The 22,359-nt window shown below is 46.1% G+C and overlaps 1 protein-coding gene across 1 annotated transcript; it reads right to left on the reverse strand.

Annotated features, from left to right (window-relative positions):
• Window positions 1–712: 712 nt before the first annotated feature.
• On the reverse strand, window positions 713–13,037 carry LOC142201001 (serum paraoxonase/arylesterase 2-like). Its single transcript, XM_075271799.1, has 9 exons — window positions 12,753–13,037; window positions 8,363–8,433; window positions 8,219–8,274; window positions 7,062–7,230; window positions 6,467–6,593; window positions 3,766–3,966; window positions 1,883–1,964; window positions 1,441–1,569; window positions 713–969 (listed from the first exon to the last, which is right to left on the reverse strand). Exons 1-9 carry the CDS (start codon window positions 12,824–12,826, stop codon window positions 808–810), a joined length of 1,071 nt encoding a protein of 356 aa, XP_075127900.1. The 5' UTR covers window positions 12,827–13,037; the 3' UTR covers window positions 713–807.
• Between the last annotated feature and the right edge of the window lie 9,322 nt (window positions 13,038–22,359).

Here is a 22,359-nt window from a genome sequence, read left to right on the forward strand (position 1 = left end):
ACAGTCTAATGCCCCATTAGTGCCCCCCACTCAGTTTAGTGCCCCCACTCAGTATAGTGCCCCATTAGTGCCCTCACACAGTATAATGCCCCATTAGTGCCCTCACACAGTATAATGCCCCATTAGTGCCCTCACACAGTATAATGCCCCATTAGTGCCCCCCACTCAGTATAGTGCCCCATTAGTGCCCTCACACAGTATAATGCCCCATTAGTGCCCTCACACAGTATAATGCCCCATTAGTGCCCTCACACAGTATAATGCCCCATTAGTGCCCTCACACAGTATAATGCCCCATTAGTGCCCCCCACTCAGTATAGTGCCCCATTAGTGCCCTCCACTTAGTATAATGCCCCATTAGTGCCCTCCACTCAGTATAATGCCCCATTAGTGCCCCCACTCAATATTATGCCCCATTAGTGCCCCCACTCAGTATTATGCCCCATTAGTGCCCCCACTCAGTATAATGCCGCATTAGTGCCCCCCACTCAGTATAATGCCCCATTAGTGCCCCCCACTCAGTATAATGCCCCATTAGTGCCCTCCACTTAGTATAATGCCCCATTAGTGCCCCCCACTCAGTATAATGCCCCATCAATGTCCTTACACAGTATTATCTGTGGTGTTAAACCACCATGTGCACGTATTGTATACCACCCCAGGATAAAATTGTATTATTTTATCTTCACCCAAATTTACATAAAAGAAAGAACATTTTTGGATCATTTATTTTGTTTTGTGTTTTGTAAAGTTCACATTGTCAGATTCCAGTTGCTGCCGCATTTTGACATCTGCAGGGTACGGCCATTACTCCCACGGACACAGCAGGGCCCGGTGGAATACCGTACCTATGAGTAGCTGCCCCTTATACACCGACGCACAGGATGTCGCCTGAATCACCGAGCCGTTGTTCACGTAGACTTTGGTGATGATCGGATGATCTGAGTGAATATTCTGTACACGAACCACCTGGGGACATGGGGACAATAAGGATAAGTAAGTGAACAGACTCTGGATAGGAATGTGGCATGGGAGCCCCTTACAGCCCACCGGACTGAGGAAGCACTAGCCTAGCAATGGGGCAGAGGAGGAAACGCTAGCCTAGCATCAGGGGTAGGGGGAAGCACTAGCCTAGGGACGGGGGGGTAGAGGAGGAGGGGCTAGCCTAAGTGATGGGGCAGAGGAAGAAGCAGTAGCCTAGCATAGGACAGATTTCCTGTATGCTGACATAGATGTACTTCCACTTAGAAATATTAATTAAAGACCTAGTAGCACAATATAGGAGATCCGAAAGTTCCCCTGAATGTTACGTGTGAATGAAGCCCTGATACATATACATGGCCACCGCTCCATTCACTTCTATGGGGCTGCAAGATGGCGGTCTCTGATCCCATAGTAACATAACTGTATATAGATATATACCATCAGTGATGGACTGACCTCTGAGCCGGGCACATCTTCTGGGTTGTAGCTGAAGAGTTTGTATCCATTGGGATGTCCTCCTGTCCAAATATCACCAGTCACTGGATCCACTGACAGGTTATCCACAAGTGTATCTACGTATACTGACTTGTATAGGAAGGAAGAAAAATAGAAGATTTTGGAGGTCGATGCAGTAGAATTACAAGACTATAGAGGATGTATAGTTATCTATGACAGGTGGAAGGATAGATAGATAGATAGATAGATAGATAGATAGATAGATAGATAGATAGATAGAGGATATGAGATAGATAGGAGAGATAGATAGATAGATAGATAGATAGATAGATAGATAGATAGATAGATAGGAGAAAGATAGTTAGATAGATACATAGATAGATAGATAGATAGATAGATAGATAGATAGATAGATAGATAGATAGATAGAATCTATTTTTACCTTTACTGGAGACAGAGACCAATCTTTATTCTTCATAAAGACATTAATGGTATGACCCATGAAATCTGCAGCATAGATATATCTACAAGACACGAGCATCACAGACCTGTATTTACTCTCTGCCAAGTAAATGTTGGTAAATATCTAAGACAAGTCCCTGCATCCCCTCCCTCTGCAATAGACCTCACTAGTGACCTGTTCCCATGCACAAGGTTCCTATACAGTCATGGCCAAAAGTTTTGAGAATGACACAAATCTTCTATTGTCACATGATCTGCTGCTCTCTGGTTTCTGTGTGTTTGTCAGATGTTTTTATCACATACAGAAATAGAATTGCAATCATATTCTGAGTAATAAAAGCTTATAGTGACAGTTAGAATGAGTTAATGCAGCGTTGCAATATTTGCAGTGTTGACCCTTGTTCTTCTTCAGGACCTCTGCAATTCTCCCTGGCATGCTCTCAATCAACTTCTGGACCAAATCCTGACTGATAGCCGTCCATTCTTGCACAATCAATGCTTGCATTTTGTCAGAATTTGTAGGTTTTTGTTTGTCCACCCGTCTCTTGATGATTGACCACAAATTCTCAATGGGATTAAGATCTGGGGAATTTCCAGGCCATGGACCCAAAATCTCTCTGTTTTGTTCCCTGAGCCATTTAGTTCTCACCTTTGCTTTATGGCAAGGTGCTCCATCATGCTGGAAAAGGCATTGTTGGTCGTCAAACTGCTCTTGGACGGTTGGGAGAAGTTGATCTTGGAGGACATTCTGGTCCCATTCTTTATTCATGGCTGTGTTTTTAGGCAAGACTGTGAGAGAGCCGATTCCCTTGGCTGAGAAGCAACCCCACACATGAATGGTTTCAGGATGCTTTACAGTTGGCATGAGACAAGACTGGTGGTAGCGCTCACCTCCTCTTCTCCGAATAAGCTGTTTTCCAGATGTCCCAAACAATCGAAAAGGGGATTCATCAGAGAAAATGACTTTGCCCCAGTCCTCAGCAGTCCACTCCCTGTACCTTTTGCAGAATATCAGTCTGTCCCTGATGTTTTTTCTGGAGAGAAGTGGCTTCTTTGCTGCCCTCCTTGAGACCAGGCCTTTCTCCAAGAGTCTCCGCCTCACAGTGCGTGCAGATGCACTCACACCTGCCTGCTGCCATTCCTGAGCAAGCTCTGCACTGCTGGTAGCCCGATCCCGCAGCTGAAACACTTTTAAGAGACGATCCTGGTGCTTGCTGGTCTTTCTTAGGCGCCCTGGTGCCTTTGTGCCAACAATGGAACCTCTCTCCTTGAAGTTCTTGATGATGCGATAGATTGTTGACTGAGGTGCAATCTTTCTAGCTGCGATACTCTTCCCTGTTAGGCCATTTATGTGCAGTGCAATGATGACTGCACGTGTTTCTTTAGAGATAACCATGGTTAACAGAAGAGAAACAATGATGACAAGCACCAGCCTCCTTTTACAGTGTCCAGAGGTGTCATTCTTATTTGACATGACAGATTGATCTCCAGCCCTGTCCTCATCAACACCCACACCTGTGTTAATGGAGTAATCACTGAAATGATGTTAGCTGGTCCTTTTAAGGCAGGGCTGCAATGATGTTGAAATGTGTTTTGGGGGATAAAGTTCATTTTCTAGGCAAATATTGACTTTGCAAGTAATTGCTGTTAAGCTGATCACTCTTTATAACTTTCTGGAATATATGCAAATTGTCATTAGAGAAACTGAAGCAGTAGACTTTGTAACAATTAATATTTGTATCATTCTCAAAACTTTTGGCCATGACTGTAGATGATGACGGACTCTCCCACTACCCCTGTCCAGCACTGTAAGGACCCGCTGTGGGCTGAGACATCTTGTCCGTCAGTAATAAGAAGACTTACTTTTTGTCATTAGAAATGGTGATTCCATTGGCAAAATAAAATCCTGTGAACACGTGTCTGACGTCCCCTGGGCTGTAATACACAACGCCTGTCCACGGTAATCCAAGATAATGTTCCACAGCTTTTAGGTGGTTGTTGGAAAAGTAATGATCGTTGGTGGCGTAAAAGCTCTCAGGCCCGACAGCGATGATATCATTCACACTAAAGGAAGACGAAAAGATGGAACAAGTTAACAGAAAGGTCCAGGAATAGAATAAAGGATATGATTTTTTTTCCCAAAACAGCGCCACTCTGGTCAGTAGGCCATGTCTGGTATTGCAGCTTATGTTAGGTCCAATTATTTAAAATAGGGGTGATCTGCAAGAGGAGACACAGCCCAATGACAAAAAGAGCAGAGAAAAAAAAAACCTCCCCACATTATTAGGACAAATACTGAGGCGCCCAATAGCACATCGAGACAATCCTGGCAAATGTGCGCAATAGTGTGAGGCCTATCAAATGCCAAATCAATGGAGACTCGTGAAAAGGGCAGATCAATAACTATATATGTTTAAGGGCTCTAGACTGGGATCTATATATAGAGGAAGCCTGGTCTGGGGTCTGTATTAGTTTAGGGTTCTGGTCTGGGGTCTGTATTAGTTTAGGGTTCTGGTCTGGGTTCTGTATTAGTTTAGAGGTCTGGTCTGGGGTCTGTATTAGTTTAGGGTTCTGGTCTGGGGTCTGTATTAGTTTAGGGTTCTGGTCTGGGTTCTGTATTAGTTTAGAGGTCTGGTCTGGGGTCTGTATTAGTTTAGGGGTCTGGTCTGGGGTCTGTATTAGTTTAGGGGTCTGGGGTCTGTATTAATTTAGGGGTCTGGTCTGGGGTCTGTATTAGTTTAGGGGTCTGGTCTGGGGTCTGTATTAGTTTAGGGGTCTGGTCTGGGGTCTGTATTAGTTTAGGGGTCTGGTCTGGGGTCTGTATTAGTTTAGGGGTCTGGTCTGGGGTCTGTATTAGTTTAGGGGTCTGGTCTGGGGTCTGTATTAGTTTAGGGGTCTGGTCTGGGATCTGTATTAGTTTAGGGTTCTGGTCTGGGGTCTGTATTAGTTTAGGGTTCTGGTCTGGGGTCTGTATTAGTTTAGGGGTCTGGTCTGGGGTCTGTATTAGTTTAGGGGTCTGGTTTGGGGTCTGTATTAGTTTAGGGGTCTGGTATGGGGTCTGTATTAGTTTAGGGGTCTGGGGTCTGTATTAGCTTAGGGGTCTGGTCTGGGGTCTGTATTAGTTTAGAGGTCTGGTCTGGGGTCTGTATTAGTCTAGGGGTCTGGTTTGGGGTCTGTATTAGTTTAGGGGTCTGGTATGGGGTCTGTATTAGTTTAGGGGTCTGGTCTGGGGTCTGTATTAGCTTAGGGGTCTGGTCTGGGGTCTGTATTAGTTTAGGGGTCGGGTCTGGGGTCTGTATTAGTTTAGGGGTCTGGTCTGGGGTCTGTATTAGTTTAGGGGTCTGTCCTGGGGTCTGTATTAGTTTAGGGTTCTGGTCTGGGGTCTGTATTAGTTTAGCGGTCTGGTCTGGGGTCTGTATTAGTGTAGGGGTCTGGTCTGGGATCTGTATTAGTTTAGGGGTCTGGTCTGGGGTCTGCATTAGTTTAGGGGTCTGGTCTGGGGTCTGTATTAGTTTAGGGGTCTGGTCTGGGATCTGTATTAGCTTAGGGGTCTGGTCTGGGGTCTGTATTAGCTTAGGGGTCTGGTCTGGGGTCTGTATTAGTTTAGGGGTCTGGTCTGGGGTCTGTATTAGTTTAGGGGTCTGGTCTGGGGTCTGTATTAGTTTAGGGGTCTGGGGTCTGTATTAGTTTAGGGGTCTGGTCTGGGGTCTGTATTAGTTTAGGGTTCTGGTCTGGGGTCTGTATTAGTTTAGGGTTCTGGTCTGGGGTCTGTATTAGTTTAGGGGTCTGGTCTGGGGTCTGTATTAGTTTAGGGGTCTGGGGTCTGTATTAGCTTAGGGGTCTGGTCTGGGGTCTGTATTAGTTTAGGGGTCTGGTCTGGGGTCTGTATTAGTTTAGAGGTCTGGTCTGGGGTCTGTATTAGTTTAGGGGTCTGGTCTGGGGTCTGTATTAGTTTAGGGGTCTGGTCTGGGGTCTGTATTAGCTTAGGGGTCTGGTCTGGGGTCTGTATTAGTTTAGAGGTCTGGTCTGGGGTCTGTATTAGTTTAGAGGTCTGGTCTGGGGTCTGTATTAGTTTAGGGGTCTGGTCTGGGGTCTGTATTAGTTTAGAGGACTGGTCTGGGGTCTGTATTAGTTTAGAGGACTGCTCTGGGGTCTGTATTAGTTTAGAGGTCTGGTTTGGGGTCTGTATTAGTTTGGGGGTCTGGTCTGGGGTCTGTATTAGCTTAGGGGTCTGGTCTGGGGTCTGTATTAGTTTAGGGGTCTGGTCTGGGGTCTGTATTAGTTTAGCGGTCTGGTCTGGGGTCTGTATTAGTTTAGGGGTCTGGTCTGGGGTCTGTATTAGTTTTGGGGTCTGGGGTCAGTATTAGTTTAGGAGTCTGTATTTAGGGGGCCTGGTTTGGGGTCTATATGCACAGAACCCCATACACACCACTATATTTGTCTATCTGACTCGGTCATTTCTATGGCCCATGCTTCCATGTTGGGGTCGTGAGTCCAGGTCGCCGCGCTCAGGACAGGTCTTATCTTCTGGCGGGTGTACATTGTCACTGAATGGTTCCTTTACCTGTTAAGAAGTTCGTGTTTGATGGATTTCAGATGGACAAGAGAATTTTCTTCCTCCACAAACTTAAATATCTCAATAATGGATTGTAACTGCGGATGATTCACCACGAAGAGATAGACCGCGCCGTCTGAAAAGAGAGAAGAGACCGAGAGGATGCGTGTAAGGACACAAGGACAATGGTGGATGATGGAATGGAGTTGGGAAAAGTGTGTTCTCCCAGGAATGGTGGGGTCCAGTAGGTGGCGCCATTGTCCACATCACTTCCAGTGACTATTAGTATTTGGCACTACCCAGAGTCCGCATCTTGCCATTATGACATGGACCTCACTGCAAAAACCAATGGCAAGGTGGAGGGAGTGTTTGTTGTGACGGGATGGCAAGTAGATTCGGAAACAACGTGGCGCCATCGACTGGATCCATGCCACACCAGAAGGAACGAGGGTGTACAGTTATAACAAATCTGTACCAATTGGGGTCACCATAGCAGCCAATCAGAATCCAGCTCTCGTTTTTCAGGAGCTGGGTTGAAAATGCGACCTGCCATGTGATTGGTTGATCCACTTTGGATAAACCTCCCACATGAGATGAGTATTACCCTTGTCATCGATGTACGTGCTTATTCCATGAGGGTTGAAGGAAGACGAATCAAACCCTTTACTGATCCGCAGAGGAGACGGACTGACACTGCCGCTGTTCAGGTCTAACAGGAGGATTGCTCCAGGCTTATCAGGGGAAAAGCAATGAATGCTGGGGTACTTCAGACCCTGAAAGGAGATGCAGCGAGTGAGAAGAAATAGATTTCATACAGAACCCACCCCCCAAATCGGTGGTATGTTCCGAGCCTACTCTCATCTGATACAATTGTATCCAGTCTAGACAATGCTCTGTGAGCTCAACAACCTGGACTGATACATTGTAGAAAACCAGCAGAGACATCTGTACTGCGCTGGAATTAGTCACCGACGCGCTGCGCATGCACTGGAATAAGTCACTGATGCGCTGCGCATGCGCTGGTTCATTCACTATGTTCCTGTTAATAACCGGACTAGCTCATACACAATATCCAAGTGTGTGTACAGGGTCAATGTTAATGTTATAGTAAAGCATTACGCGGGCACTGAACCTACATGTGATCAGGACCAGATTCTACTATTTATAGACCCCTCACCTAACATGTGTCCCCACTCTGCTGTTTTAGGGGTCCAGCTCTTCTTCACTCAATCCTCATGGCAGACCAGAACAAGGGAAAACCTTGACACTCCCGGGAGGAGGCAGTGTCTTCAGGTGGACTTGCAAGGCGACTCCGCCTGAAGAATGAGCATGTCCATTCTTTTTTCCGGGAGCCGGAACGAACGGCTCCCGGAAAAAAAGAACTGACCGGCTTCCATTGATTTCAATGGGAGCCATCTTTTTGGTTAGGATACGGATACGGCTTCAAAATCCTGACCAAAATACCCTGTGTGAACTCATCCTTAGGATTTGTGAGAGGATCTGATGTCGCAGTACTGGAGCTCACAGAGCATTGTCCAGACTGGATACAATGTATCAGTTGAGAGCAGGACTAGCTATGTACAGGGTCACTGACTATGAACGGAGACCGGAGTCCTCTCATTCACTGACCGCAAGCAGAGATCTTGAAAATGTTGAAAAATTGAAGCACAAAGTATATTAGAAAGTTGCAGAACTTTTCATTCATCATTCCTGCACTTGCTGACATCATTCCCTGTTATATCTACCTAGGCCAATACTCACAGTACTTATAAAGGCCAAACCATTAGGTAGGACATCGATGTCTTCAGAACCGGCCTCTGCAAATGGAAAGAAAAACATGAAGTTCTGCCATAAGGTGACGCCCCGTCCAGGTAGCCCGAGAGCCACAGGTTGGGGTCCACTTACCAATCCCTTTTAAGAGCTGACAACTTAGCAGATCTACGGGATCTACTTCTGTGAAGACTCGGAGTCTATGACTGCAAAAAAAAAAAAAGTCATCTAGAATTTTCAAAAACATTTTAGCATCTGCAGTGAAATTTACAAATTCTTTCCATCTGTTCTGTCCTGGCTTACAGGAAGGATATTTATATGTAGAACATTCTGGAACACAGAAGAGCGGGCTCTGATCCCGGGCATTGCTTCAGGTCTGTGTAAAGTCCTGACATCTCATGTATTATTATAGTGGGTGTCAGGAAGGGGTTAAAGGGAGTCTGCCAGATCCATAATGCCTGCCAGCCGATCCTAGCGCCATATAGAGGAATTACATAGGAACCGAAACAAACTATCGAGGCTGCAAACTGATGAAGCAATGCAGAGATAATCATCCATTTATAGATCTGCAAGTGCACTGGAGGCGGGGCTTAGTGGTGACATTTTCAGCCTGTGTCTGCAGGCATATCTGGCAAATAAGGTCCGCCCCAGTGCACTTGCAGACTGATTTGCATGTTCATAAAAAGTTGATTATCTCTGCATTGCTTCAGGGGTTTGTAGCCTCACTGGTGTGTTTCTGCCCCTACAGGAAACTATTGATGGTTTGGGAGACATTTGGACCTGAGAGACCCCCTGGACGTGCAGTAACTAGTGATCAACTCATTGCTGAGCATGAACAAGCAACTCTGGGGAACATCTGATTAATGGAGGAGGTTGGGGGGCATATAGTAATCCTATTAATATTATAAATGTGAAAGTTTGTGGGTTTGTGTGTTTGGATGTTTGCATGTTCGGATGTTTGTTCCTCAATCACGGAAAAACCGCTCCACCGATTTGGCTGAAATTTTCCACAAACATAGTTAATACACTCGATTAAACAATAGGCTACTTTTCGTCACAATAGCGCACATACGTTTGTGCCAGGACCCCCACAAAACCCAAACTCACACCACCATCTCTGCAATCTCACACACTTTAGACCATAGCAAGCCGCAAAATTCATATTACCCTCTACAGCCTCGCCCCTAACCCCACACAATCTCATATACATATACTTTACCACTTTGCCCCTCACCTTAACGATACTCCAGGAGGCGCTCTTTAACGCTCCGGAGCAGCCATGTTTGCCGACCCCCACCGCTCTGACAATCCGCGACACCGCCCACCCATGTCAATACCCCTAGGCGGTCTAATAAATGCAAAAAAAAAAGTTTACAAAAAGTAAAAAAAATATAAAAAAATAAATAAAAAGGATTAAAAATTCAAATCACCCCCCTTTCCCTAGAACACATATAAAAGTAGTTAAAAACTTTGAAACCCATACATGTTAGGTATCCCCGCGTCCGAAATCGCCCGCTCTACAAAGCTATACAAATATTTTTCCTGTTCGGTAAACGCCATAGCGGGAAAAATGGTCAAAAGTGCCAAACCGCCATTTTTTCACTGTTTTGATTCTGATAAAAATTTAAATAAAAAGTGATCAAAGCAATAACATTTCCCGAAAATGGTAGAACTACAAAGTACACCCAGTCCCGCAAAAAAAGACACCCTATACATCCCCGTACACGCACGTATAAAAAAGTTACGGCTGTCAGAATATGGCGACTTTTCAAAAAATAATTTTTTAACACAGTTTTGGATTTTTTTTAAGGGGTCAAAATGTAAATAAAACCATATAAATTTGGTATCCCCGGAATCGTAACGAAACACAGAATACAGGGGACAGGTCATTTTGGTTGCACAGTGAACGCAGTAAAACCAAAGCCCATAAGAAAGTCACAGAAATGCATTTTTTCTTCAAATCCACCCCATTCTGAATTTTTTTTAATGTACTTCCCAGTACATTATATAGAATAAATAATGGTGGCATCATGAAGAAAAATTTGTCCCGCAAAAATTAAGACCTCATATGGCTCTGGGAGCGGAGAAATAAAAAAGTTATGGGGTTTAGAAGGAGGGGAGTCAAAAACGAAAATCAAAAAATGCCATAGGCGGGAAAGGGTTAACTTCAAATACTTCTGTCCCAAAGTCACTATGTAAAGTTTCTCACAACACCGTATATATAGCAGCTCTAATACAAAGTAACTTCAACACAAAAGTCTCACATATTCTCTGAAAAACAAGATACAAAGTTACATTTCATATCCCATACCTTATACACAGTACGAAAACCTTACCCGCGCCTGTATATACCCACTGCTACAATCACCGCAGACGAAGTCGCGGGTACCAGCTAGTGTATTTATAAGGAGGAGATGTGGACAGAGGGGGAGGTACCTAATACGAACAGTCATAGGGGGAGGTGCCTAATTCTAACAATCACAGGAAGAGGTGTGGACACAGGGGGAGGTGCCTAGTACTAACGGTCACAGGGGGAGGTTCCTAATACTAACAGTCATAAGGGAGGTGCCTAATACTAACAATCACAGGAAGAGGTGTGTACACAGGGGAGGTTCCTAATACTAACAGTCATAGAGGGAGGTGCCTAATACTAATCACAGGAAGAGGTGTGGACACAGGGGGAGGTGCCTAATACTAACAGTTATAGAGGGAGGAGCCTAATACTAACAGTCATAGGGGAGGTGCCTAATACTAACAGTCACAGGAAGAGGTGTGGACACAGGGGGAGGTGCCTAATACTAACAGTCATCGGGGGAGGTGCCTAATACTAACAGTCATAGAGGGAGGAGCCTAAAGCTAACAATCACAAAAGAGGTGTGGACACAGGGGGAGATGCCTAATACTAACAGTCATCGGGGGAGGTGCCTAATACTAACAGTCATAAAGGGAGGTGCCTAATACTAACAGTCATAGGGGTGGTGCCTAATAATCACAGGAAGGGCTGTGGACAGGATAACAGAATTAATTTATTTACCCTAAGAAGGAGAAGGCATGCAGCAATATTCTGGTACAGATATGGGAATGGCTTTAGCCTCTTAGGGGTTATTCACAGTCCTTGTTATATTTCTGTCATTTTTATTCTTTTTTTTGTCAAAAATTGGCTGCATTATGTTATATTGATATCTATGAAATAAATCTCTGTTGTCTTTTCGTGATACATGTCCAGGTACTTCTGCTCTCTAGGACCCCCCCTCGTTCTCAACACATTCACAAAAGCAAATAGGACTCCACAATACGGCTCCAAATCACATGACCTGTGTTAGCCAATAGAAGCTTGCAGTTCCTTCATTCTTAGCCTCACTGACATACACACAGATTTCTACAGCACCCCAGCCATTTTTGTTTTACACCAGGTTTCCATAACCCAGGGATTTAATCACAAAAGCAAATATGGCACCACCAGCGTCTTCCACATCAAGGACCTCTCTTCATATCACATCAAATGACACATATTATCTAATAAAATCTGTCAGATAAATTATTCTTAACCTCACTGACATACACAGAGCATTAGACCAGGCTTCCCTAGTAGCTCAGTCATTGTATAAGATCTTGGCTTCATGTCAATAACAAGCAAAACAAACTGGAGTGAGGGCAGATAATTCTACTAGCTCACGATGAAACTAAACCTGTAGAGCAGGACAGTAACGCAACGAGGACTTTGTGTTAGCTAATGTGAGGCTGCCAGCAGTTGTAGGACTAGATGTGCCGAGAGGGACAAGAACTAGAAGGTGCAGAACGGAGTCACAGACTATATCAGAAGGCGGCAGGACTTCATATATCCGGTGACTATCAGCGCCAAACATAGCGCCCACATCTGGAATAGTCATCCCCTCTAATGTCCAAGCTGAAGTTCAGACAAGGTGACAAATCTTAAAGGGGTAATGTCAACTTGAAGGGGCCGTGCACTGGCGTAACCCTGTGACCCCGTTACTGTTTTATCCTGCACCGCAGCACCCCAAACATCAGACAGTGCGGGGAATCGGACTCCTCCATAGCAGCACTGGGGGAACCACTAAGCGGAAAATGCAAAAACATTACTAACTATTGGCACGAATAAGCCCAAAAAGTCATGAATTCCTATTTTGCTATTTTTAACATGAGATTCCCGCAGGGCTCGGTAACTTTCCTCTTCTGTCTCTACACTGGACTTGGAGCTTTGCATCAGAAATTTCCCAATCGGATTTTGCAACTAGTTAAAAAGCTGTTGGACTTTTTGGATAGGAAAACGATCCCCCCTAGTCTCCTAGGTCACCCCTAGGAATCTTCCCAGCCCCTTAGATACAAAGAGATTTTTTGCAAAGCAAGAACAAAGCAACGTAAGAAAACATAGTTCATGCTTCAGATTTTGCATTGGGGCGCAGGAGCTTCCCCTGTCTGTCCTATATACCGTCCTGTCATTGCTTATATAACTCCAGGACCCCAGTAATCATATGAGTCACTGCCAGTAGGAACAGGCACTTACCAGAAATTTGCTATCCTCTCCCCCAGGAGGGCCAGGAGCGCCCCCACAAGGGTTATCTTGAGCAGTCTCCCCATGTCTGCTGTGCTGTCCCGGGCTGGGTGATCACTGCAGAGGTGATGTGTCTGGGTCTGTGCACGTTGTGTAACCCGCCCGTACTCCTGAACCTGCCTGCTATGCAGAGGACGTCCTAGAAATACAAGTTATTACCAATATGCAGGATATGTGACAAGTGCCCGAATCCTGGGGGTCCCATTATGTGCAGTACTCGACTATCCCATGGAGACTTAAAGGGGTTTTCCAGGACTAATCTACTGATGGTCTCTCCTTAGGTTATTAATATCACATAGTGGGGCCTGACAACCAGCACCAGCACTGAACAGCTGTAGAGATCGCAAGGCTTGGATGGAGCTGCCAAGTCTTCACAGCGCCTCATATAGTATAGTGGTTGTGCTTGGTATTGCAGTTCAGTCTCACTCAAGGATTCACTGTCCTTTCCTGACATGTGCCATACTATTACGGCAGATCAGTGGCGTCACAATTGCAGTGGCCGGGGCCTCAGACCACCATGACAGCAGTCAGGGGAAGCCTGGTTTCCCGACTGTTATACATATTCTTAATGGAAAGGAGCATGAATTCTGCGGAAACAACTTTTTTTTTTTTTTTTTTGCAGATTTTATTGATCCAAAGCCAGGATTGGATTGAGCACAAGGAAGCAGAAAAAGAACTTCTTCTATATCTCACTTTCCTTCTGGAGCTAGTCTTGGATTTTGCTCTGAAAACAAAAGCAAAACCTGCAACAAAAAAAACTGAATTACTTCAAGGTGGAGCCTCAGCCTTGTACTGTATAGAGAAGGATAAATCCTAGTGCGCACAGCAGCTGAATCCTCATGTTCAGGACCAGCTGTATTCTAGTGGCCGGGGGAACAAATCTTTTAGCCCACTAGATTGTAAATGTAATGTTATTTATACAGTGAGATGGCTGCCATAGAAAAAGCAAAAACTCTGAAATGCTGTTTTTCTGTTACCTTGCCTCTTAATATGTCCAGGCTGTTCTTGGAATTGCAGCTCAGTCTTGTTCACTTGAATAGGAAGTGGGGGGGATGGGGGTGCAGGCTGTGTGCGAGCAAGAAGGTTGGAATGGGGGTGCAGGCTGTGTGTGAGCAAGAAGGTTGGAATGGGGGTGCAGGCTGTGTGTGAGCAAGAAGGGGGAATGGGGGTGCAGGCTGGGGGGGAATGGGGGTGCAGGCTGTGTGTGAGCAAGAAGGGGGAATGGGGGTGCAGGCTGTGTGTGAGCAAGAGGGGGGAATGGGGGTGCGGGCTGTGTGTGAGCAAGTGGGGGGATGGGGGTGCAGGCTGTGTGTGAGCATGTGGGGGAATGGGGGTGCGGGATGTGTGTGAGCAAGAAGGGGGAATGGGGGTGCAGGCTGTGTGTGAGCATGTGGGGGAATGGGGGTGCGAGCTGTGTGTGAGCAAGAGGGTGACATGGGGGTACATGCTGTGTGTTAGCTAGAGTACTCTCTTTTTCGCACACATCCTGCATCCCCACTCGCCTTTTTTGCTCAAATCCAGCCTGCACCCCCATTCCCCCCTCTTGCTCACACACTCTGCACCCCCATTCCCCCCACTTGCTCACACACAACCTGCACCCCCATTCCCCCTCTTGCTCGCACACAGTCTGCACCCCCATCCCCCCTCTTGCTCACACACAGCCTGCACCCCCATCCCCCCACTTGCTCACACACAGCCTGCACCCCCATTCCCCCCACTTGCTCACAAATGCAGTCTCTTCTTGCCTCCTTACCTTCTATCAGTCTGTAGTTAGTAATACAGGATGCCACACTGTCCTTTAGTATCCAGAATAGCTCCGCCCACACAAACGTCACATGGTCATGACATCATCAAAGATCCTTTAGCCCGCCATCTTCCCTGAGATAAGAGCCGGCTGATCAGGGCAAAGTTTATAAATGAGCAAAACACTATAGGGGCATAGGGGGACAAACCCTAAGCCGTGCGGGACATCCGGGGGTCTGCTTTGGGGGGGATGTTGCAGGTGCACTCTGCTTACTTCCTCCTTTCTCCTCGCTCAGCCTTCCAGGTGCGGTGTACTGATGACTTGTCTCTATTTCAGGAGGCCTCAGTACTTCTCCTCTGGATCTATTCCTGTGTATTCGCTGATATGGTGGCTCAGTGGTTCGTACTGTGGCCTTACTGCACTGGAGTCCTGGGTTCAATTCCAGGGACAACATAAAGCAGTTTTGTATGTTATCCTCGTGTTTGCTCCAGCATTGTTTATTGCTATTTGAGTCTTAGACCTTTTTTCTTTGTTTCCGATGTTCCTCCTCTGCGTCTGGCGGCGGCGACTCTTTGAGAAAGAGAACGTCCAAGTGAAAACATCTAGTTTGTGTTGAGTGTAGCGGCCCTCAGCCCAATGGGCATGACTTCACTCGTCGCCAGTGCCGTGGCCTCCCAGTTGAAGAACCGTCCATACTTGACGTTGTGGTTGGAGTCAAAGAAGACATGGAGGATTCCATGAAAGTAATCTGTGATTCCATCACGAAAATTTCCAAGAGATCCCATACTAAGAAGATTATGCACTCAGTACCGTCAGAGGAGGATTTCCAGGTACTTCCAAAGTAGAGGCCTTGGACAGTTCCACCAGACCGCTCTTTCCCTTGAAGAAGATGAATAGGCTGCTGAAGTCCATCCGGTCAAAGGATCAAGATGTTGACATTGGGGAAGCATCCAGTTCCACCAATAGAGGGCCTAGGGTCTTCCATGTGGATGAATATCTGGATAAGGCAATGGTGTTGGATTGGAGCATCCCGAGAAAGCTCTTATATTATCCAGAAGATTTAAATCATTATTCCCCATAGAGGAACCTCCGATGAATGTTGTAGTCTCCCCCCCTAAGGTAAGTATGATGGTAGCCAAATTATCCCGCCGTACGGTGGTTCCAGCTGAGGATGGCTCAGATCTCCAAGAACTTATGAATAGGAGTGTGGAGTATGGAGTATACGTTCAGAAGGGCCTATTCTTCAGTTTCTGCTCAAGCCTCAGTGGCCACCTCCTCTGCTAATGAGGTTGAAAACAAGTTACGCACTAATTTGGCCCAGCTATAGAGAGATATCAACTCTGTAGTCTTCAGAGATGACTTATCTTTTGGTCTCCCTGGCAGCAGATTTTTTTTAGCAGAAGCTTCCTTACATCAGGTTAGGTTAGCCGCAAACTCTATGGTCCTCTCCAGCAGCAAGAAGGCCTTTATGGCTGAAGTCCTGGAGAGCTGATATTGCCTCCAAATACAACCCGCTCTCCCTGCCGTTTGAACCAGATCTCAATACCAGAGGCGTACTAGATACCAGTCCAGGGGGTATGGTCATAAGTTCCCCAAAGAGGGAGAAAAGAAGAAGCCCCTTTTGTTTTTACGCCAGCTTCTCCCCTCCTGTGGCAACAAACACTCCTGTTGGGGGATGGCTCTCCCATTTTTTCACGATTTGGCTGGAGAAGATACAAGACCCTTGGTCTTCCACGTAATACAGCAAGGTTGTGTGGTCGATTTTCTATTCCCGCTTCAAGAACGGTTCATCTCAACCCGTCTTCTTCCTGCATGAAGGCAGGTTATACTGGAAAGGTCCGTTCAGGATTATCTGGAAAAGGGAGCTTTTGAGAAGGTTCCTACCTCAGGAGAAGGTGTCTACTCCCCAGTCTTCCTAGTACCAAAACCATCTGTCAACTGGAGGATGATTATTAGAGATGAGCAAACACTATTCGAAACAGCCGTTTCAGATAGCACGCTCCCATAAAAATGAATGGACGTAGCCGGCACGCGGGGGGTTAAGCGACCTGTCGCCAGCAAAGTCTTCGTGCCGGCCGCTTCCATTCATTTCTATGGGAGCGTGCTATTCGGAACGGCTGTTCCGAATAGTGTTCGCTCATTTCTAATGATTATACTGTACATCTGAGATACCTGAATCGCTTCATAAGGAAGAAACATTTCCTTCAGCAAGGTGATGTCCTAGTGACCCTAGACCTAAAGATGCCTATCTACATATTCCAGTGTATCCTCCTCACCACAGAAAGTATCTGAGAATTGCTGGCCACAGGGGGCATTTCTAGTTTATGGCTCTGACATTCGGCATCTCCTCAGCTCCCCACACCTTCGCCAAGGTAGTGGCTCCAGTAGCAGCCACACTCAGACTTCAAGATCTTTTCATAGTGCCATATCTGGACGACTGGATAAAGGCCCATTCAGAAACCAGCCTGCCCCAGCATCTGCACAGAGCTGTGTCCTTTCTCCAGCACCTAAGCTGGTTAATAAATTGGGTGAAGTCACAGGTGATTCCTTCAACTCAAATGAAGTTCTTGGGATTTGTCTTAGACTCAAACAGTATTGACATTTCCTTACCACCAGCAAGGAAAGAAAGGATAATCAGAGCGGTCCGGTATTGTCTTAGAACATGCCTGGTGTCCATCAGGGCAGCTATGAGAATCCTGGGCCTCGTGTCAGCCAGTCCTTTGGGCTTTAGGGCATATGCATCCTCTCCATCTGGAAGTCCTAAATCTCTGGAATTGTGGACCTCAGGTCTCGACAAGAGGATCAGACTTTCTCCCAGTACCTGTCTTTCCCTCAAGGGGTGGATACACCTGAGAGTTGGGATGTCCATGGACTGGCCTGATTTTCACCTCGGGAGAGAAAAATCTGACCCATTTATCCGTAGTTTACATCAAGGGCTCCCTGATCAGTGGATCAGTTGAGTCAGGGTCTGTCCATATCAGGAGAATGGTCTCTCAATCTAGAGATCTTCCACCAGATCACCCTGATGTGGAGTCTCCCAGAAGTAGACCTGATGGTGACCAGACTCAATGCCAAGGTAGAGACGTTCTGCTCACTGTATCAGGAGGACTATCCCGTGGCAGTAGATGCCCTGTCCATCCCTTGGAGGTTCAGGCTGGCATACACTTTCCATGAAACCTAGGGTAGGAAAGTCAGACAGGACCAAGCCTCTGTGATAGCCACCCTACCATTCAGACCAAAGAGAGCTTGGTTTATTCAACTCATACAAATGAGTCAAGGGATCTTTTAGAAGAATCCCCTTCTCCAGAACCTTGTTTCCAGGGATCTCAGAAATGCCAGAATCTGAGGAGATTCAACCTGACAGCCTGGAGGTTGGTCAGTCCCTATGGAAATCTGGTGGACTGTCAGAAGCTGTCCTGAAGACTCTCTCCTGCACCAGAGCAGAGTCCACCAATAGAAACTGCCTAAGAATAGGAAAGGTCTTCAGGGAGTGTTGCTCCAGTTGGGAAGCTGAGAGGTCAAATCCTTCTACTGAAGTGATTCTTGACTTTCTTCAGGATGGCTTAGAACCCTTGCCACTCTGTAGGTACAGAATAGGCAGATGTCTATCTCAGAATCCCTTATCTCTAGATTCCTTAAGGGTGCTATGAGACTTAGGACAGTGGTCTCAGTCCCTGTTCAACGGTGGGATCTAGGCACAGTTCTCACAGGTCTCTATGGTCCAACCTTTGAACCTTTGGAAGAGGTGGACTTTAAATTCCTGGCCTCTTAAGACCACTTTTTTACTTGGCGTCACCTCAGCTAAAAGAGTGGGGCAGCTTCAGGATTTTTCTTCTGAGGAGCCATACATTTCATTTTTTCCAGACAAGGTTAAACTCAGATTCATTTCTGGGTGCAACCCTAGGGTGCCCTCCTGGGCCAATATCAGCAAGGTATTCCATATCAGCAAGGTATTCCATCATCATATGAGGAGGATAAGCCTCATAATCTGGACATGGTAAGTTTTCTCCAGATCTATCTTCTACGTACTTGGGCCTTCAGAAGATCCCAGAATCTCCTGGTTAATATGTATGGCAGAGACAGGGGTCTCAAAGCTTCTAAACTCTCCTTGTCAAGGTGGATTGGGGAAGCTATTAATACTGCCTTTTGGGCTCAGGGTTTAATAACTCCTGGATTCACCACAGCCCATTCTACTAGGGCTGTATGGACCTCCTGGGCTGAAGAGCGTTCCTTGCATTTGCTGAGTGGTCTTCCCAGCTGACCTGTGTAAAACACTACTGGTTGGAGGTCCAGAGTTCAGAAGGAATCCCTCCCTAGGGGATCTACTTGATACGTGCCCATATTGTGCTGCTGTAGGACATAAAGGAATCGTTGTTTACAATGTTAATCTGTTTTCCCTAACAGCAGCACAAGCTTCTCCCCTAATATAGCATTGTTTTTTCTTTATAACTAACACAGGGTGTAGAGGGATCTCTTGTCCTCTTATAGGATACTATAGACACTATATATACACTATGCTAATTAAAACGTTCCGCCTGTCCTGCCAGCACACGGGGGCAGAGATATCCCATATTGTGTTGCTGTTAGGACTAAAGGAAAACAGATTTACATGATAATACGGTATTGCGTGAGGGGCCACTGTGGAGCACATTATACTGTGTGTGGGGGGAGCACTGTGGAGCATATTATACTGTGTGTGGGGGGAGCACTGTGGAGCATATTATACTGTGTGTGGGGGAGCACTGTGGAGCATATTATACTGTGTGTGGGGGGAGCACTGTGGAGCATATTATACTATGTGTGGGGGCCACTGTGGAGCATATTATACTGTGTGGGGGGGGGCACTGTGGAGCATATTATACTGTGTGTGGGGGGAGCACTGTGGAGCATATTATACTATGTGTGGGGGCCACTGTGGAGCATATTATACTGTGTGGGGGGGGGCACTGTGGAGCAGATTATAGTGTGGGGGGGGGGAATGTGGAGCATATTATACTGTGTGGAGCCCTTTCACTATTCACATCACACGCCATTTGTTTTATAGTAGCAGCGCACTATTATCACAGGCTGTAATAACATTGGTGATTATAAAACAGATCCTGTGCAATGTTAATAGTGAAGGACTAGCGCTGCTCACAGTATTTTCAATCAAACATTTGCACCGAGGGCCACAAGAATTTAGTTACGATACTGCGGCAGATATAGGCTCTTGGTTCCATTATACAGCAGAGACCCCGCAGCAATGCTCGCACTGATTCTGGGTATAGTTCTGATGCCTTAGTCAATCCTGGCGTTCTTATTAATACTAGGTCCTCTGGTGATCCCACAGATCTGGATCCAGAGAACTTACACTATAGTATTCACACCTCTGTGATGTGAAACAGGTCACTACACGTGGGAATTTCTCGTGGTCCTGCCAATTCTTACAATTCTCAACCTGAAACCAGTTTTGCAGCAATGAATATTGGATGAAGAGATTAACCGATGAAGAGATTAACATCCGTGCACGATGGCCCAGATCATAACTCGCGTCCCACCTATACCTGCCTTAGGTTATATTCACACGGGAAAAGATGGCTGCTGGTTTTCATTGTGGAAAATCTGAAGTGGATTCTTTTGCAGAAAAAAAACTTATCCAAAAATATATCAGTGCTGCAACATTGACACTATGTATCGCAACGGTGAAAGCGGTGAAGACCTAAACGGAGACGCTGCAGCCTTAAAATCGCCAGCAAAGGCCACTCTGTATTGTGAGGGTTTAGTGCCGAGTGTGCGGTTAATGTACAAAGCGGGTAAGTCCGTGCGGGTCAGTCTGCTTAGATGTAACCTAAATATCCTCCTGGCTTTACTGTCACATACGGATATGGATTACTGGAGGGAAGCAATTGTACAAGCTCAGGTCCCTGACCCCAAGCGTACATCAAGCAGAAGCCCAGGGGAGGTGACCAAAATAAAATGCATTCATCCTCCTCTTCCGTCACCTTTTTTGGGCCGCCTCATGGTGTCCAGCTCCTTGGTGACGTCATGCACCTACAGACAATGCTGACGCCTGGGATTGGGCACACCGAGCGGCATGACATCATGATGCTGAGCGTGCCCATGGGACCACTGTGGCCCAATCATAGGCCTCAGCGGTGACCCCGGTTGCATGACATCATCAGGCGAGTGATGGACGCCACAAAGAGGTCCAAAAGAGGTGATGGAAGGGGAGTATAAATATTTTTTTTATTATTATGTCACCTCCCCTGGGCTTTCACCTATTATACAGTACGTGGGGGTCTGAAGAGACCTCATAGTATTATAATTTACCGTAATGCATGTCGCCGCAGCCATTTATTACAATGTCCTACATTGAGCCCAATGGTAGGTTTCACTACTAGCAATAGAATGTCATCATAGTAAAGACCAGTCCTTGTCCCAGTCTCACCGAGACACCAGAGATATAGCAGTTGGGGAGAGGCTCCTGCTGCAGCCAGCTGCCTTACAGCCCCAGATGGTAATGTGAGACCTATTAATATTATAAATGTGAAATGTTTGTGAGTTTGTGGTTTTGTGACTTTGGATGTTCGGATGTTTGGCGGTCAATCACACAAAACCCATTCCACCGATTTGGCTCAAATTTTCCACAAACATAATTAATACACCCGATTGCGCAATAGGCTACTTTTGCACACAATAACCCACATACGTTTTCCACACGACCCCCACAAAACCCAAAGTGACATCACCATCTCTGCAATCTCACACACTTTGGACCATAGCAAGCCCCTAAACTTCACATTAGCCCCTACAGCCTCGCCCCTAACCCCGCACACTCACATTCACCTATACTTTCCCACTTTCACCCTCACTTTCACCATCCTGCAGGAGGCTACCTCTGTCACTCTCTGGATCAGCCATCTTTGCCGACCCCCACCGCTGGGAGGATCCGCGCCACCGCCCACCACACTACTCCACTGTCTTCACAGGAGCATGCGCACTTTGCACACATAAACATTGTGTTACTAGCACGCCACCATTTTGCACCTACAAGCCGAAAGACTGGCTCCAGGCCGCAACAGTACCCGACGCCGCTATCACCTCCCTGCTGTTTCCTCTGCAGGATACATCCACCAGCTCAACACTGGTAAGGTCACATACCATTCTTCCACTACCAGGACCTCTGCCCTCTCTACTCCGCTGTACCACCACCTTACGCTCCATATCCCACGCATTCCAATTATACCAAATCATTTCCCATTTCAATTCACAGGACTACAATTTCCCCTTAAATTGGATTTACAATGACCATTAATAAATCCCAAGGACAAACGCTGAAAGTAGCAGGAAGACATTTGGCCACACCAGGCTTCTCACATGGACAACTTTATGTTGCTTGCTCAAGAGTATCCTGTGCCCAAAACTTACATGTACTGGCGGAAAATAGCAAATCATACAATGTCGTATATGGAAGTATATTCACTCCCAAGGCCTCGCTCCCAAACACTGTATGTACACTGTCGCACAACAACGTAGAGCAGCTCAAATAAAAACTGCATTAAACAAAAAAGCCTCACGTATTCTCTGAATTTACAAAAAGTCATATCCCATACCTCTGACACACTACTAACATTTCACCCGCCACTCTATTTACACACTTCTACAATCACCGCAGACGAAGTCGCAGGTAACAGCTAGTGGATATATTATCTCAGTCATCATGTAACTAAATGAACGGACAGGATGGTTACAATCACAGTTTATTTCAATATAAATGTATCCACCATATTACAATTCATTTATTTTGGCTCCATTAAGAAAAAAATATTTAGAGAA

This window comes from Leptodactylus fuscus, chromosome 4 (assembly GCF_031893055.1).
Source record: "Leptodactylus fuscus isolate aLepFus1 chromosome 4, aLepFus1.hap2, whole genome shotgun sequence".
NCBI classification, from domain to species: Eukaryota; Metazoa; Chordata; class Amphibia; order Anura; family Leptodactylidae; genus Leptodactylus; species Leptodactylus fuscus.